The 19147-nt window shown below is 35.0% G+C and overlaps 1 protein-coding gene across 1 annotated transcript in view; it reads left to right on the top strand.

Annotated features, from left to right (window-relative positions):
- The window catches only part of DOCK7 (dedicator of cytokinesis 7), a 227107-nt gene that overhangs the window by 51020 nt on the left and 156940 nt on the right, over positions 1-19147 (top strand). Inside the window, 5 exon segments of the mRNA XM_050752462.1 lie at positions 991-1071; positions 3111-3276; positions 9430-9572; positions 14212-14305; positions 15347-15509. Of these exon segments, the coding sequence (XP_050608419.1) occupies positions 991-1071; positions 3111-3276; positions 9430-9572; positions 14212-14305; positions 15347-15509 (647 nt within the window).

The following is a 19147-nucleotide window of genomic DNA, read 5'->3' as shown; positions in this document are numbered from 1 at the left end:
TGTGTGTGTGTGTGTGTATCTCGTATCTGTTTTGATTATTGTAGTTTTTAAATAAATTTTCATATCAAGAAGTATGAGACTTTCAACTTTCTTCTTTTTACCTAAATTTGTTTTGATTATTCAGGGTCTCTTGAGATTCCCTGTGAATTCTAGGATAGGTTTTTCTATTTCTGCAAAAAAAAATCATTGAGATTTTGATAGGGATTGCATTAAATTTATAGATTGCTTTGGATAGTATTCACATCTTAATGATATCAAATCTTTTCAATCCATGAACACAGAAGTTCTTTTCATTTATTTGTGTCTAGTTTAATTTGTCTCAGCAATATTTTATAGTCTTCAGTGTATATAGATCTTTTACTTCCTTGGTTAAGTTTATTTGTAAGTATCTTACTCTTTTTGATGGTATTATAAGTGATATTTTTTTTTAATTTCCTTTTTCAATTCCTCATTGCTAGTATATAGATTTTGTATGCTGTAACTTTGTTGAATTCATTTATTAGTTCTAACAGTTTTTTTTTTTTGCGGCATCTTTAAAGTTTTCTACTTAAAAGATCATAGCATTTGCAGAGATAATTTCACTTCTTCCTTTCCAATTCAGATGCTTTACGTATTTTTCTTGTTTAGTTCTCAGGCTTGGGCTTCCATTACTATGCTGAATAGGTGAGGCTAAGGTGGGCATTCTTGTCTCATTATGATGTTAGAGGTAAAGCTTTCAGTCTTTAACTGTTGAGTATGATGTTAACTGTGGGCTTTTCATATATGGCCCTTTATTATGTTGAGGTGGTTTCTTTTCATTACTAGTTTGTTGAGTGTTTCTGCCATGAAAGGGTACTGAATTTTCTCTAATGTTTGTTCTACAGCAATTGAGATGTCATATATTTTTTTCTGTCATTCTGTTAATGTGTTATATTGATTTTCATATATTGAACCATCCTTGAATTTCAGGCTTTTAAAAGCTTAATCTTAACTTTTTTTTGCCTTTGACAGCTAGAAAAAGTCCTACAGCAAGGAGACATTGGAGAGTGTGCAGAACCATATATGATTTTCAAAGAAGCAGATGCCACCAAGGTAGAATGTCATGCTTCTCATTTCCCCCACATTATTACTATTGTAATTTGGGAGGATACTATACAAAGCAAATTAAAGAATTTTACTAGTACTATATTTTTTTCTGTTGGCCTGCTTCCTATCTTCCTTTCTTCTTTATTTCATTTGTCAGCTAGCCTGTGTCGTATGCTGTGGTATTCTTTAAAAATCTCTTCTATCTCAAAACTAACTGATTCTTTAAATTTTTTTCTTCATGGAGAGAACTAAATTAATTCAGTTTAACTCCTAAATAATGAAAGGTTTTCTTTATTTATAAAATAGTGATATTGATAGAAATTTTCCTAGCAAAATAGAAATATTCTTGGCTTCCATCTGACTGCAGATTATTAAGGAATATAGTAAAAATATAATAGTCTTAAAGAAAAGAAAATACAGCTTTTTTTTTTTTTGCCATAAGATGGTTAATTTCTAGATTTTTTTTTCTTTTGAGACAGAGTCTTGCTCTGTCACCCAGGCTGTAGTCCGGTGGCGCGATCTTGGCCCACCGCAACCTCTGCTTCCTAGGTTCAAGCAATTCTCCTGCCTCAACCTCCCGAGTAGCTGGAATTACAGGCATGTGCCACCACACCCAGCTAATTTTTGTATTTTTAGTAGAGACGGGGTTTTACCATGTTGGCCAAGCTGGTCTTGAACTCCTGAACTCAAGTGATCCACCTGCCTCAGCCTCCCAAAGTGCTGGGATTACAGGCGTGAGCCACCACGCCCAGCTTAAGTTCTAGAATATGTATAAACTTATAAAAGCAAAAAAAAGTTGGATAATTGATAACAAATTTCAGATACTATGTGTTAGTTACAAGAATACAAGCGATCTTTGGATCTTTGAACACAAGATTTAATACTGGAACTTCCTGGAGAAGTATGCTTGAGGAATACTAGGTAAGCAACCCAAACCCAGAAAATGTTTTGCTGTTTTCCCAAGATTCAGAACAAGAACTGAGCTTTTTCTGTAGATCTGAGCACATGATATTTTTTTCTTGATCCTTGATTACCTGGCTGAACTCGTGGTTAAAGTATAGTATTCTGGCTGTCCCCAGGTTGTCATTTTACATATTAAATTTGCTCTGTTACATAGTGATCTTAAATATACTAGCAGCTTATTCCACTCTTTGCTTATATTTACATACACTGATAGAATTAAATATACTTGAAGTATACTTAAAACAAGAACTGTTTTAGAGGTATAATATAGATAGTAATAAATAGTGCTATCATTTAGTTATTGGTTCATCTTTTTCTAGCCCTTAGTCCCAAGGTAGGACACTGTCATTAGTGTATAGTTCAACATCCCATCTGCAAAGAGTATATGAGAGAGGTAGTATAGGTTTTCAGTCTTAAGAGTGTTGAGTGGCTTTTGCAGGCCACCTTTATATTTGTTTCAGGAGTAGCCTAAAAGTTGAGCTAGCCTCAAGATGTCTTCCAGATATGCTTGAACTATTAAATATTTGGACCATTAGTCTTTTTCCAGTGTTTAGTCTTCTTCTAATACTTTTTACTTTCCTTCTTTTGTTACAACTCTGAGCTTGTTTATCATTGGCCTATTCATGCTTCCCCACTCTTAACTCATGGTTGTTATAAGTTAGGGACTATTTGAAATTTGCTCAGCTACTTCCGTCTTTTATAGAGTAACAAAATTTAACAAATTGTAACCTAGAATATTTTGTAGTTCCCAGTTGCTGACTAGACCATGGTTATGCTTCCTTCCTAAAACAAATACTTGCAATACATAATACCTGTTTGGTACTTGCTGTCTTCTCCCCAGAATAACATAATCACAAACAGAAATTTCAAGACCTGCTCTGCACGTACATTTGTAGAATACGTTGAGTTTGTTCACTGCTTAAGATATTACACTAATACTTGATCTCTGTAAGGTACAGATTTTTTTTTCATCTCTGCTGGGAATTGAGACTTCTCATCCTTTTCCTTTATGTAGTATGAAATAGCCTTTAATGGATATCTTTCAAGAATAATCATATAATATATAAAGGTCTGTTTTGCAGAATAAAGAAAAACTGGAGAAACTGAAGAGTCAAGCAGATCAGTTTTGCCAAAGACTTGGGAAATATCGCATGCCTTTTGCTTGGACTGCAATTCATTTAATGAATATTGTTAGCAGTGCTGGGAGTTTGGAAAGAGATTCTACAGAAGTAGAAATCAGTACTGGAGGTAAGAGTGTTTTATACAAAACATTTCTAAATGTTTACTTTTTAATTTTTTTTTGAGATGGAGTCTCACTCTATGGCCTAGACTGGAGTGCAGTGGCATGATCTCAGCTCACTGCAACCTTTGCCACCTGGGTTCAAGCAATTCTCCTGCCTCAGCCTCCCAAGTAGCTGGGATTACAGATGTGCGCTACCACGCCTGGCTAATTTTTGTATTTTTAGTAGAGATGGGGTTTCACCATGTTGGCCAGACTGGTCTTGAACTCCTAACCTCAAATAATCCGCCTGCCTTGGCCTCCCAAAGTGCTGGGATTATAGACATGAGCCACGACGCCTGGCCTCTTTTTTCTTATATAAGCTTGTTTCATTTGTAGACTCTGCAATGTAATATTGCATAAAAAGAATTTTCTTTTTTTGCCTTTTTGCCTTTTTCTCATTTAACACCATTATTAAGATAGAATTCACATACCGTATAAGTCACCAATTTAAATTGTACAATACAGCAGATCTTCAAATATCTCATTTTGTTTTTGATTTTTTTATGATGTTGATAAGGAAAAGAATTGATTCCTGTCTGGGGCTACTGTCTGTGTAGAGTTTGCATGTTCTCCCCGTGTGTGTGTGGATTTTAGGGTACTCATTTCCTCCCACATCCCAAAGCTGTGCGCATGAGGTGAACTGGCATGTCTAAGTGGTAGCAGCATAAGGTAATGTGGGTGTGTGTGTGTGAGTACACCTGTGAGGGAATAGCATCCTGTCCAGGACAGGTTCCTGCCTGTCATGCTGGACCCCTATTGACTTCGGTATGTATTGCATCGTATCAGAGAGGCTGAAGAAGAGATGGGGAGCCAGAGAATGAGACCTAGGGTTTACTGAGGGAACTTACATACAGAGTTGCGAGCTGGACAGAAAACCACAGCCATTTGAAAAAGCATGCAGTTTATGTAGCATTTCCCCTTAGCATCCTCCCCCTAGTAACTTCCACCTGAAAACCCTCATTTAACTCAAAACAAAGGACCTTGGTTCCGTGTATGGCCTAGATTTCACTGGATGGGCTAGAGGTTCAGATGTCTTTATCCTCATAGATAAGGAATGAATCGTCAAGTCTGGCCACTCCCAGGTTCCTTAGCTCGGAACTCCGAATACACATTCTTTTTAGACCATAGAGTCATTCTCAGGGTTTGCTTAAGTTACCGCTGTCAGGTGCATTTGCCATACACTGCCTTCTTTCCTGAGCTGCTGGAACAGGCTTTGGCCACTTGTGACCCTGAACTGGGATAATTGGGTAAATAATTATCCTACTTATTTTTAATTAATCTTTCTTAAATATATATATAGTGCACATTTATTTGAATGTTTAATATTAGAAGTGTTTTGAGTATTTATTTAGAAGTTTGATGAAGTTTTTGTGACCAGAAATATGCTGTAGGGACTTAACTCTTGCTTATATCAGTTAACATATGGTAAAATTGATTTGTTATACAACGTATTGCTTAAAGTCACAGTTTCGAAGAACTGATCCGTGATGTTAAATGAGGACTTACTGTACGGTGTTTTCTTGGTATATTCATAGGGTTCTGCAACCACTACTACAGAATACTTCTGTACCCATCTTGGAACACTTTTGTACCCATTAGCAATAGTCACTCCTCATTCCCCCAGTCTTCCAACCTGTCCCTAAGCAACGTTTAATATATAGTCTGTCTCTATAGATTTGTCTATGCCAGACATTTCATATAAATTGAGTTGTATAATATGTAGTCTTTTCTGGCTAGCTTCTTCCACTTATCATAATGTTTTTAAGGTTCATCCTTGTCATACCATGTATTGGTATTATTTCTTTTCATTGCCAAATGATAGTCTGTTGTATTGATATGCTGTATTTATTTATCAGTTGATTTGGGTTGTTTTCTACTTTTAGTTTATTATGAATAATGTTTCATAGTGTTGAAACGTCATGTACAAGCTTTTGTGTGGACATTGTTTTTTTCTTAGGTATGTAGACATATAGCTAGGAGTGAAATTTCTGGGTCATATGGTAATTCTGTGCTTAATCTTTTGAAGGACTGCCACACTGTTTTCCAATTTGGCTGCACCTTCAAAAATTCCACTAGCATTCCACTAATGTATGAAGGTTCCAGTTTTGCCATATCTTTACCAATATAACTTATTATCTGCTCTTTGATTATCGTCATTCTAGTGCAAGTGAAGTGGTACTCATTGTAGTTTGGATTTACCTTTTCTTCATCACTAGCTATATTAAGCATCGTTTGTGTGTATTGGCTATTTGTGTATCTTTCTTGGAAAAATAGGTATTTTTAACCTTTGCTCTGTTTTTAATGGCTTTTGGTCTTTTTATTATTTATGAATAGTTAATGCCTATTTTTTAAATGGGGTTTTAACCTTCTTGGCATTGAGTTGTAGGAGTTCTTTATATGTTCAGGATGCAAATTCCTTACCTAATACATGATAGCAAATATTTTCTCCTAGTCTGTGAGTTCACTTTTCTTGATGGTATTGTTTGTAGCACAGAAGTTTTAAATTTTGATGGAAGTTACATTTTTCTATTTTTTTTCTTTTGTCACTGTGCTTTTGGTGTTTTATCTAAGAAACCATTATGAAATACAAATCAAAATTTACTTGTATGTATTCTTGTAAGAGTTTTATAGTTTAAGCTGTTACATTTAGGTTTCTAATAATCCATTTTGAGTTAATATTTGTATATTGTGAGGTAGGTGTCCAGTTTCATTTTTTTATGTGGATATCCAGTTGTTTCAGCACCATTTATTAAAAAGGCTATTCTTTCCCCGTTGAATTGTCTTAGATCCCTTATTGAAAGTCAATTGACCATTCATGTGGGGTTTATTTCTGGACTCTCAATTCCATTCCATTGATATATTTGCCAATGCTGTACCACAGGGGTTCCTAACCCCCAGGTGGCAGACAGGTACCTGTGTGTGGCCTCTTAGGATCCGGGCCGTAGAGCAATAGGTGAGCAGCGGCTGAGCGAGCATTATCGCCTGAGCTCTGCCTCCTCTCAGATCAGCAGTGGCATTAGATTCTGTTAGGAATGTGAACCCTATTGTGAACTGTACATGCAAGGGATCTAGGTTACGTGCACCTTATGGGACTCTAATGATAAATGTAATGTGCTTGAATCATCCTGAAATGATCCCCCTACCCCCATGTGTGGAAAAATTTTCTTCCGTGAAACCAGTCTTTGGTGCCAGAAAGGTTGGGGACTGCTGCTATACCGAATTACTTTACCTTTGAAGTAAGTGTTGAAATTGGGAAGAGTGGGTCTTCCAACTTTTATCCTGTTTCAAGATTTGTTTTGGAAATTTTGGGTTTCTTTTATTTTATTTTATTTTTGAGACAGAGTCTTGCTCTGTCGCCCAGGCTGGAGTGCAGTGGCCGGATCTCAGCTCACTGCAAGCTCCGCCTCCCGGGTTCACGCCATTCTCCTGCCTCAGCCTCCCATGTAGCTGGGACTACAGGTGCCCGCCACCTCGCCCGGCTAGTTTTTTGTATTTTTTAGTAGAGACGGGGTTTCACCGTGTTAGCCAGGATGGTCTCGAGCTCCTGACCTCGTGATCCGCCCGTCTCGGCCTCCCAAAGTGCTGGGATTACAGATTTGAGCCACCGCGCCCGGCCAGGTTTCTTTTATTTTTATATAAATTTAGGACCAGCTGTTAGTTTGTGCACAAAGGCATCTGGGATTTTGATAGGGTTGACTTTGAATCTCTTAAGTCAATTTATAGATTGTTGCCATTTTAACAATTTTAAATCTTTGAATCTATGAACATGAAATTTTTTCATTTATTTAAATCTTTTTCATTTTTTTCAGTGTTGTGTCATTTTCAGTGTACAAGTCCTTCTCGTTAAATTTATACCCTAGTATTTTATCGTTTCTTGATAATATTTTAAATGGAATTGTTTTCTTAATTCTGTCTTTAGAATGTCCATTTCTAGTGTATAGAAATAAAATTGACTTTTGTATATTGATCTTGTACTCTGAAACCTTTTTGAATTTGTTTACTAAATTCCAATTGTTATTGTTCATTTTTTTCCCCAGATTTTTTAGGATTTTCTGTATACAAAATCATGTCATCTGCAAATAAAAAGAGTTTCACTTTTCTTTTTCAGTCTGGGTGCCTTTTATTTCTTTTTCTTTTCTGTCTTTATTAGAACCTCTTCTGCAATGTTTTAGAAATGACAAGAGTAGATATCCTTGTCTCATTCTTGACTTTAGGGAAAATGCATTCAGTCTTTCACCATCAAGTATGATATTTGCTGTTGGCTTTTCATAGATGTATTTTGGTAGATTGAGGAGATTCTCTTATATTCCTAATTTTTAAAAGTGTTTTTATCATGAAAGTCTGTTAGATTTTGTAAAATACTTTTTCTTCCTCTATTAAAATTATTTGTCCTGTATCCTTTTAATATGGTGTTCCATCAAATGATGTGGTTTTTGGATGTTAAATTAACCTTAAATTCCTGGGAAAAGTCTTGCTTGGTCATGGCATGTAATCTTTTTTATGTGTTGTTGGAGTCTGTTTGCTAGTATTTTGTTTAGGATTTTTGCATCTATATTCATAAGGTGTATTAGTCTGTAGTTTTTCTTTCTTTTGATGCCTCTGTCTGGTTTTGGTATCAGGGTAATGCTGGCCTCATAGAATGAGTTGTGAAGTGTTCCTTCCATTTTTTTGGAAGAGTTTTTGAAGGATTGGTATTAATTCTTTGAAAGTTTGGAAGAATTCACCAGTGAACCTGTCATGGCCTGGTCTTTTCTTTGTGGTAAGTTTTTTCATTACTAATTCAAACTCTTTACTTGTTTTGGGTCTATTCATATTTTCTTTCATCTTGAGTCAGTTTTAGTATAAATGCTTTGTATCTTTCTAGAAATTTGTCCGTTTCATCAAAGTTATCTAGTTGGTAGCTAATCTAAGTGTTGGCCTACAGTTGTTCATAGTATTGCTGTATATTCCTTTATTCCTTTTACTCCGTAAAGTCAGTAAATGATATCTCTGATTTCATTCCTGATTTTAGTAATTTGAGTCTTCTTCTTCTTTTTTTTTTTTTTATTCATCATTTTAGCGAAAGATTTGTCAGGTTTATCTTTTTGAAGAAACAGTTTTTGGTTTAATTGATTTTTCTTTGTGGTTTTTATAGTTTCTATTTTCCTTATTTCCACTCTGTGGTTGTCTCTTTTGTAGCCTTCTGCTGGCTTCGGATTTAGTTTCTCTTCTTTTGAGGTTTGTTGAAGTCTGAGGTTATATTACTGATTTGAGATAGTTATTTTTAAAATAGACATTAATAGCTGTAAATCCTCCCCCCAGCACTGCTTTGGTATGTTGTTTTTGCATTTTCATACTTCTTAAATACTTTCTAATTTCTGTTATTCCTTTTTCCATTAGCTATTTTTTAAATGTGCTATTATACTTACACACATTTGTGAATCCCCCAAATTTTCTTCTGTTATTGATTTATAGTTTAATTCTTCTGTTGTTGGAGAACGTATTTTGTATGATTTTAATCTCTTTGACTGTATTGTATCTTGTTTTATGGCTTAGTATATAGACTGTTTTATAGAATATTCTTTAAGTGCTTGAGAAGAATGTGTATTCTGCTCTTGCTTAGTGTAGTGTAGAGTAAATGTCCATTAGGTCTAGTTTGTTTATAGTTTTGTGCAAGTATTCTATTTCCTTTTTAATCTTCAGTCTAGTTCTATTGGTTTTAAAAAATAGGATGATCTTGCAAGTACTTTGAATACAAGTTATCTTACAATTTTCTTTCAAACCAAAGAGCTAAGACTGAGGGACGAGTAATGATGACTAAAATTTCCCTTGTGGTAAATATTTTGTAGTAAATACATACTTCCTCTATAGCTGCTCTTCATGGCTCATCATTGGTCATGCCCATAGATCTTTGCATGTTAGAAGCTTATTTTTACATTTGTGATGTTATAAAAAGACAACCAGAAGATTTAGGTACTTTGTTACTAATCTCTCCAAAAGCAAATTCTCCTACTATGCTTGATATACTGGGTGGGTAATTTTCAATTTAATAGATTCTTCCTTGTGTTTGGAAAGCTACTTTAAAACAAAATTTAAATTTTGTGAAAATGAATATTTTTTTGTTTTTAATTCTTTTGTAGAACGAAAAGGGTCTTGGTCAGAGAGGAGGAATTCTAGTATTGTTGGCAGACGATCACTTGAAAGGACGACAAGTGGAGATGATGCTTGTAACTTGACGAGCTTTCGACCAGCTACTCTGACAGTGACAAACTTTTTTAAGCAGGTATTGTTCTGTCATGTAGGAATTTTGGGGAGATGTTTGTGCATGATTTTTTTTTAGTTTCAGAAAGGTAGTAATTGTACTGTACATGTATGCGAGGGTGATTCCAGGAAACTTAAAAACTTTAAAAATAATAAAAGCAACTGTAAGAATGAGAAATGATTTATATTGTTCCTATTATTTTAGCATTATATTTATTTAAATGTTGAAATGTTGGCCTGACTAATAATGCATCAAAATCCATCTTTCATATTTGTATCCTGTTTTTTTTTGCCACGGAGTCTCGCTGTGTTGCCCAAACTGGATTACAGTGGCACGATCTCAGCTCACTGCAACCTCCGCCCCCCGGGTTCAAGCAGTTCTCCCTGCCTCAGCCTCCTGAGTAGCTGGAATTACAGGTGCCCACCATTCCCAGCTAATTTTTTATTTTTTATTAGAGACAGGGTTATGCCATGTTGGCCAGGCTGGTCTTGAACTCCTGACCTCAGGCGATCCGCCTGCCTTGGCCTTCCTAAGTGCTGGGATTACAGGCGTGAGCCACCATATCCAGCCTGTATCCAGTTTCCAAATTGTTAATAGTGTGACTTTTTTTAAACATTGGTTGTTTATGAATTTTCTTTATGAGAATGAGTCTGTGACCTGCATGTCTTCCCCACAATTTCTGGCCGAAACTACCGTATTCATAATATATGAAATAAAACTTTCAGGCCCTAGTAGTGCATTTTGTACTAAAGTGAGGTCAGGGTTGTTTTTAGAGGTTAATGTATAGATCCAAGATGTTCTCTATCAAAGATGTTTTTACTCTTTGCAAACCTGTTCCCTTCACTTTTAACCATGAATCAAATCTGTGTTTTTCCAGTGCCAGTCATGATTCTTAATGATAATGAAAATCGGCTTAGTAGATAACACCCAGGTTAAAAAAGAAAATAAAACATGAGTAGAATAGAAAAAATAGTGCATTGCATGTAGTAAGGTTAAATATTACTTAAGGGAGTCGTTTCCCCCCTCCCCCTTTTGTATGAGCATACACGTGTGTATATGTATATCCTAGATTTTGATGTAAAATGGATTCTGTGTCATGAATTAAGATCAGAAAATTTTGAAAGTCTTTGTTGTAAGTGACTAGGTGACTAGAACCATATAGGAATGGGGAGAAAATTTGTGTTCACGTAACAAACTGGAGTAGTATGTGATTTGGAGTGGATTAAGGGAAAATGCTAATAATTCCTTCAAAATTCCTTTTTCTGAGATGTTATTCTGAGTAAGAAGAGGAAATCCTGGCTTACTGATATCTCATAACTTGAGAGGGCAAGAATCGAGGGTAGACCTCAATTGAATGGAACTCAAATAGACAGGTAGCAATCTACTTGAAGTCCCCTTCACTGTTCCATATCAGTAGTATTCACAGGCAGCTGCTCTGAGAAACTCAGGAAAAAAAGCCAGTGATAAATGTCTCAAATGGTATTGGTCTTTTTATTATGGACAGTAATAAAAGAGAGTCTAGAGAAGACTACACTTGCATAAAGTGATAGACCAGATATAGCTATGGAAATGGGGCAGTAGATTTGCTACAGTGACACAACCTTGCAGGTATGTTACTTCCCCCTCTTTCTACTTCTTCAGCTACTATACTACTTCTGCTGGTATTTCCTTCCACAGCTTTCTTTTCATTTCTTTAGCCTGTTATTTATCAATAAATTGGTATTGTAAGCTTAAATCAATAAGCCATCCACCCCCTGTCTATTTATCCAACAAGTATTTTTTGAGCATTCGTCACCATGTTCTGGATGCTGTTTTGAATACTGTTACTATAACTGTGAAGTAGCACAAAATGATTGTGAAAACTTAAAAATAAATGATTGCTGGAAACATGGAGCAGTGGAAAATGTTTACAGTACAGAAACTGTTTAATACAGTTCTGTATTAAAAATTTTTAACCATGAGCATATACTATTTTTGTAAGTATTTTTAAGTAGCTAGAAAATTATGCATCAGCAAATGCAAATTAAGTTAAAAAAAGAGATTACCATTTCAATTAAGTAGAATTCAAGGCATAGATTTTTCCCTAAATGAGACACAGAAGGCAATTTTTCCTTTTTCATTTATGAGAGATTACTGTCTACAGTAGGGATATAGTAATCATTAGTGTTTACGTACAGATTTAAAATGTGTTGGCCAGGCATGCTGGCTCATGCCTGTAATTCCAGCCCTTTAGGAGGCCAAGGCTGGAGGGTCGCTTGAGCCCAGGAGTTTGAGGCCAGCCTGGGCAACATGGTGAGACCTTGTTTCTATAAAAATGAAAAATATTAGCTGGGCGTATTGGCGCATACCTGTAGTTCCAGCTACTTGGGAGGCTGAGAGGGAAGACTTTCTTGAGCCCAGGAGGTTGAGGCTGCAGTGAGCAATTATAATGCCACTGCATTACAGTCTGGGTGACAAAGTGAGGTCTTGTCTCAAAATAAATAAATAAATAAAATGTGTGAAGTCAAAATTATTAGAAACACATAGATATTTAAAAGCAAAAACCCACACAATAGTTTTGAATACATTTGTTCTATTTGTTGACAGATATGTAAGTTATCTATTTTTTTCAGTGGTACAGGACAATAAACAACTAATGTAGAGGAAAGGGTATCAGCGAGACTGCTCCAGTGAACTAGGCTCAATCACAAGTTTGGAGGTTGGCTGAGATCAGCTAATATAGGCTGACTTCTACTGGGAAGATAGAAATGACTCGACTCTGTGACATGTCTCTCAAATTCTACCCTCATCTTCTAGCAGGCTAGCTTGGTCATGTTCTCATAGCTGTGACAAAAGTTCAAGAGAGAGAGCAAACTAAATTGTGCAAATGTTTTTCAAGCCTCTGTTTGCATCATGTTTGCTTATTGGCAAAGCAAGGCATTTGGCCAAGCCTAGGGAGGGAATTGTGCTTCACTCACCAAAAAGGCATGGAAACAGGGAGTAAAGAATGGAGACCAGTAATATAATTTAAGTACCAAAAGAGAAAATATAATTTAATGGGCGAAATAGAATAATGAAGACTAGAGATAATCTGAATATATTATGAATAAGGACCATTTAAAGATCTATATTAATTTCATGTGTTGGCACCTTGGTCTAAAAAAAAATTTGTATTATTTCTGTATGCACAAGGAAAGAATATACTTTTTCGTCAACTGATGGAACATTTACAATAATTAGTTATATTGGGCCACTGAAGAAACCTTGTCAAGTCAAATTTTCTAACCATAACCCAGTAAAACTAAAAACTTTTAAAGTTATTAATAGAAAACTATAACCACTTAGAAATTAAAAATTATTTTTTCTAAATAATGGGATAAAAGAAGATCAATTCTATATCCTTGTTCAGAATATAATGATGAAAAACGAATGGGTTGTGGCTCAAGGTGAGTTAACAGTAATAAAGTAGCCTTAAATATATTCATTACCAAATAAGATAAAAGAACAATGTATGATATATGCATAAAAAAATAAAATGTCAAAGCAGGAAGCTTGGATTAATCAAATCTAAAGACTGACTCTTCAATAAAAGAATAAAAACCCTAGCTATTTTAATTGTAAGAAGAAAAAAAATTAACACTAAACTGAGCATTTGTGTTAATCAGCTATGGGCAATTTGTTTTTTGTTTTTTTTTTGTTGTTTTTTTTTTGAGGTCTCTTTTCATACTGGTTGAAGTCCTTTTGGAGTTTTCTTTCTGTCCTTAGTATCAGAATAGTTGTGATTTTCCTTAACAGTAGTTTTTTTCTCCTCCTTCTCCCCCTCCCTCCCTTATCTAATTCCTCCCTCCCTCTTCTTCCTCTCTCTTCCTCCTTTCTTCCTCCTTCTTCTTCACCTTAGCCAGTGCTGCAGATTTTGCATTGGAGAAATTTGTGATATAAAGTTGAAAACACAAATATGAACTCAAGAGTAATATATTTATGAGACTCGAGTATTTTTATATTAGTTTGCTTTTTGATTCTGTTTTATGTCTGTATTCTTATTTTGCTCTTCTCCTTTTCATCTATCTCTAACTTGTATTTGTTTTCTATATTTGAGAGTATTTTGTAATACTTTATAAGCATGGATAATGGAATATAGATAAGAAAAAAGATAATGGTATTATTAAATCTTAGTAAAATTTGAAAGCATAAAAAAGGAAATAAACTGATATATTTATAATCATAATTATTTTAATTTTATTTTTAATTCTGACTACATTGTAGGCATAAGGGTATGCTTACTAACAAACTATAAATTTATTTTTCATCTACTCTCTCTCTCTCTCTCTATATATATATATATATATATTTCTGAGACAGAGTCTTGCTCCATCACCCCAGCTAGAGTGCAGTGACACGATCTTAGCTTACTGCAGTCTCTGTCTCCTGGGTTCAAGTGATTGTCCTGCCTCAGCCTCCCATGTAGCTGGAACTACAGACACGTGCCACCATGCCTGGCTAATTGTTTTTGTATTTTTAGTAGAGATGGAGTTTTACCATGTTGACCAGGCTGGTTTCGAACTCCTGACCTCAGATGATCTGCCTGCCTCGGCCTCCCAAAGTGCTAGGATTACAGATGTGAGCCACTGTGCCCAGTTATATTTGTTTTATCAAATACTTTTTCCTCTATCATTGACATCAGGAAGGAGACCGCTTAAGTGATGAAGATCTCTACAAATTCCTTGCTGATATGAGAAGGCCATCTTCTGTCTTACGGCGACTAAGACCTATTACAGGTATTTTAAAATGTTGAGTAGAAATGATTCCAGCTATTCTTATCACTAGTATGTTGTATTGCTTATAATTATGTATTCTTTTTTTTTTTTTAATTTATGTGGCTCAGACATTTTTCTATGCTCAATGCCTGTCAGTCTTCTTCACTTTATTAACTATCGTGTGATCTGACAGTTTGGATGCAGGATTCAACATCTTTGGTACTTTGAGTACAGTAGTCCCCACTTACCTGTTGTTTCACTTTCTTTAGTTTCAGTTACCTGTAGTCAACCACAGTGTGAAAATATTAAGGTATTTGGAGAGAGGGAGAGAGAGAAAGAGACCACATTCATATAACATTTATTATAGTATATTGTTATAATTGCTGTGTTTTATTATGAGTTAGGGTTATTAATCTCTTACTTTGCCTAATTTATAAATGTAACTTTATTGTAGGCATGTATGTATAGGGAAAACAGTATCTATAAGGTTGGGTACTCTCTGCAGTTTCAGGCATCCACTGGGGGTTGGATCTTAAAATATATCCCCAGCAGGTAGTGGGGGGGAATTACTGTACTAAAGTGAGTGTGATTAATAATATCATGGCTTAAAATTACTTTCTAGAATGGTAATAGAATGGTAAATATTTTAAAAATAGATTTATATTGTGGTTGGAGCAAACCATTCCAGAGTAAAAATGTCTTGAAGTTTGCTAACTCAAAACTAAGTCATTTAACCTTTGAAATGACTTAGCTTGTTTGTATGCCAGATCCCTGTTTTTTTATTTTTTTCTATTTTTGCTTCTTCCTTCCTTCATTCCCATTCATTTATTTAATAAGCATTTATTATTTTACATGCATTTATGTCTGATTCAGTAATTTTTAAGTTTGAGACTTTGGAAAATGAAATGATTTAGAGGTGTGAGATGATAATAATAGAAATTTGGTTTCTGTAATATTCTTCCGAGACTTCTTGCAAAAATAGGGTCTAAGTCCTTTCAAAAACATGTTTAACATGGAGTTTTAAAATTTTGTTTACATTGTTTTTTAATATATAATTTGCAGCTCAGCTCAAGATAGACATTTCTCCCGCACCTGAAAATCCCCATTATTGCCTAACTCCGGAGCTGCTTCAAGTGAAACTTTACCCTGACAGTAGAGTTAGACCTACCAGAGAAATCTTAGAGTTTCCTGCAAGGGATGTTTATGTTCCAAACACTACTTACAGGTAAGAGATTTTAATTTGGAGAATTCTGATAGAAGATACTGTATATTCTAAAATATTAAAGTATAACAAAAATAAAACTCTCCAAAAATCTTAAGTAGTTTTGTTACTTAACTCTATCTCTTACTGCACAATTTTATTAGTAGTTTTCACGTATTAAGGCTTTCTGTCTGTCAGGTATAATGTTAATTACCTTACATGCTTTATCTTTTTTAGTCTTATTTAATCCTCATTATTTGAGGTGAATTTTAGCTTTATTTTAGAGGCGAGTAAACCGAGGGTTAGAAAGGTTAAACATTTTGCTGAGCATCACGCCTTAGCGTGGTGATGATGGGATTTGATTCCTGGGCTCTTAGGTTAAAACATTTGAACTCCTAATTACTATGTTTTCTCAAATGTTTTTAGTAGCAGAATCTAGCATTACACAAGAATCAAATTTATGTGCCTGCATTATGTTCTTTTTTTTTTTTTTTTCTGAGACAGAGTCTTGCTCTGTCGCCCAGGCTGGAGTGCAGTGGCGTGATCTCAGCTCACTGCAAGCTCTGCCTCCCGAGTTCACGCCATTCTCCTGCCTCAGCCTCCTGAGTTGCTGGGACTACAGGCGCCCGCAACTGCGCCCGCAACCACGCCCGGCTAATTTTTTGTATTTTTAGTAGAGACGGAGTTTCACCGTGTTAGCCAGGATGGTCTCGATCTCCTGACCTCGTGATCCGCCCGCCTCAGCCTCCCAAAGTGCTGGGATTATAGGCGTGAGCCACTGTGCCCGGCCTGTATTATGTTCTAATCAATCAACAATATTTGTTGAGTATATACTATCTAGAGAATACTTGACATGAAGTTGTCAGATATAACTTTTCAGGCTGAACATTAGGTAACTCTGGGCGTGCCATTTGCATGTACTCCTTATGAATGATATACCCTTTGCTTGTGAGTGCTGAGACCAGAATTTGACATGTCTGTTGGGATATTCAACAGGGCAGCCCAGGTGTAAGATTCTAAAACAGAATTTTAGATTTCATCCTAGACTTCGCTATCCTGGTATATTTTTACCACCATTTACTGAGTTCCTGAGGACAAAATTTTTGGAATTATTATGATTTCTTTCCTTTCCTTACCCCTCACATTTATTTAGCCAACAAGTTACATAGGCTCTACGTTCAAAATATATCCTGGTCTGTACTGCTTACTGCTTCCACCTTTTAAAACTTCTAGTCTGTCACCATCTAGATCAGCACTGCCAAACAGAAATATAGTGGGAACCACATTTGCAATTTAAAATTTTGTAATTGCTACTTTAAAAAAAGAAACAGGTAAAGTTAATTTTAATCATATATGTCATCTAAACCAGTGTATCTAAAGTAGTATCATTTCAACATGTAATAAATGTTAAGAATTATTGAGATATTTTACTTCTTTTCTCTTCTGCTAACTTCAAAATCTGGTGTGTATTTTATACTTAAAACACATTTCAATTCAGATGAGCCACATTTCAAGTGCTTAATAACCTGAGGCTAAAGGCTACAGTATTGGACAGCCTCTGATCTCGAATTTTGCTATCCTTCTAATTTGGCTATCTTATTTCTACTTCTGTCTCAGTCACTTCTCAATATTACAGCCAGCCAGATAATTCTTTGAAAATTGTCAATCAAATCATTCATTCCTTTGTCTGAAATCTTCCAGTGTTTCTATTACAAGCAGAAAAAAATGAGTTTTTTCTAATAGTCTATAAGACACTGTATGATTTGGCTCCTTTTCTATGTGTTAGCGCTAAAACTCTCTGTAAAACTTCTTATAGTACAGTGAAATACATCAATAATCAACTATTTCCTCCTTTGCAGAGGAAGTTTTGTAGGCTTTTTAGGCTTACTGTACAATTGTCATCTTAGAGCCTATTTACTATTATCCTGGAAATTTTCTTTGCATTTTTTTTTTTTTTTTTTTTTTGCAATAGAGTCCTTATTTTTCATATATTTTCCTTAGTTTACTCATTTCACTGAAAGGCTTTTGTATCTTTTGTATCTTTTTTTTTTTTTTTGAGACGGAGTCTCGCTCTGTCACCCAGGCTGGAGTGCAGTGGCGGGATCTCGGCTCACTGCAAGCTCCGCCTCTCGGGTTCATGCCATTCTCCTGCCTCAGCCTCCCGAGTAGCTGGGACTACAGGCGCCTGCCACCTCGCCCGGCTAGTTTTTTTTTTTTTTTTTGTATTTTTTAGTAGAGACGGGGTTTCACCATGTTAGCCAGGATGGTCTCGATCTCCTGACCTCGTGATCCTCCCGTCTTGGCCTCCCAAAGTGCTGGGATTACAGGCTTGAGCCACCACGCCCGGCCGATTTGTATCTTTCTTAAGTAGGATGTATGGGAGGTAAATTTTCTTTTATGTCTGACGTTATCTTTATTTTACCTTTACTCTCAAATTACTAGTTTTGCCGGGTATAAAATTATAAATTCTATGTCATTTTCTATCATAATTTTGAAAATATAACTACTGTCTTCTGGCTTTAAGTAGTGCCCTTGAGTAGTCCAATATTATACTGATTGCTAATGTTTTGTGTTTATTTTTCCCTAAGACTTTTTGAATTACTTTCTTTATCATTGGTGTTCTGCAATTTCATATTGACATATTGATATGATGACATTTATTTAGTGCTTTATAGAATACAATTTCATTTAAATTAGTTTATTCAGTCTCATAGAAATCTTATACATTATGTAATTCTGGCAGTATTATTATCTCCACTTCTACACTGACAGAAGGCTGAATTAAGAGACTTATTTGGACTTGAACCCAAACCTTCTTATTTCATTTTCTGTGTTCTTCATCCTTTGGTATGGTAGGACATCTAGCATTCATAATTATATGTAATTTGAATAAAAATAAAATTTCTTACTGGTAGAGAATTGTTTGCTATTTTTTTATTAAAACTAACCAGAACACCTTTATCTTACATTAGCCTCAAAATCTACACCATTATTTATATTTGCTTAATATTTTTTAATGTCTTACAATTGATGTAAGTGAAACACTTGATATAAATGGATTCTAGGGTATCCTGTCTGTGAATTAATGGAAAATAGGGCCACTATAGATAATTTAGACATGTTACAGAGCTTGAATGGGAATCGAGTAGCGCACTCATACCAAGTGAGAAGATACGTTGCCAAATAAGGTAGCACCTTGTTTTCTCTTAAGGATGTATCCAGTTTTAATGTAACATCCTCTTCTGGAGGAGATAAAAAGTTCATACATTGAATGATTTAAGGGGATTTTATAAATTATAAGTTAGTATGGTTTTGCTTTTTGAGTTTAATGGAAATTATGTAAACATGTATTAATGCTTGTTTAAGATCATTTGTTTATTTGGGTTTGCTTTTGGTTTTTAGGGTGGAATGCTTTATCACTTGAAGTGGTTATTATTAGTAAGGCTAACTGATAGTCCAAAAACTATAATTAGTTTCTATTCTGGGAGTTAAATTTTTCAGGTATAAAAATGAATTATAGCATATTAATTTGAGAATGATGTTGAGAGATCATTTAATGTATCTCAGTGCCTTTAGTTTGGACTGTATCTAAACATTCTGTTAATTACAGAGTTAATACTCATTCCAGACATTATTAGTAAAAATAATATTGTAGGCAAGAA

This window comes from Macaca thibetana, chromosome 1 (assembly GCF_024542745.1).
Source record: "Macaca thibetana thibetana isolate TM-01 chromosome 1, ASM2454274v1, whole genome shotgun sequence".
Classification (NCBI taxonomy): Eukaryota; Metazoa; Chordata; class Mammalia; order Primates; family Cercopithecidae; genus Macaca; species Macaca thibetana.
Note: the sequence above shows the minus strand (reverse complement) of the source record. Positions and strands in the feature narration are given on the sequence as shown.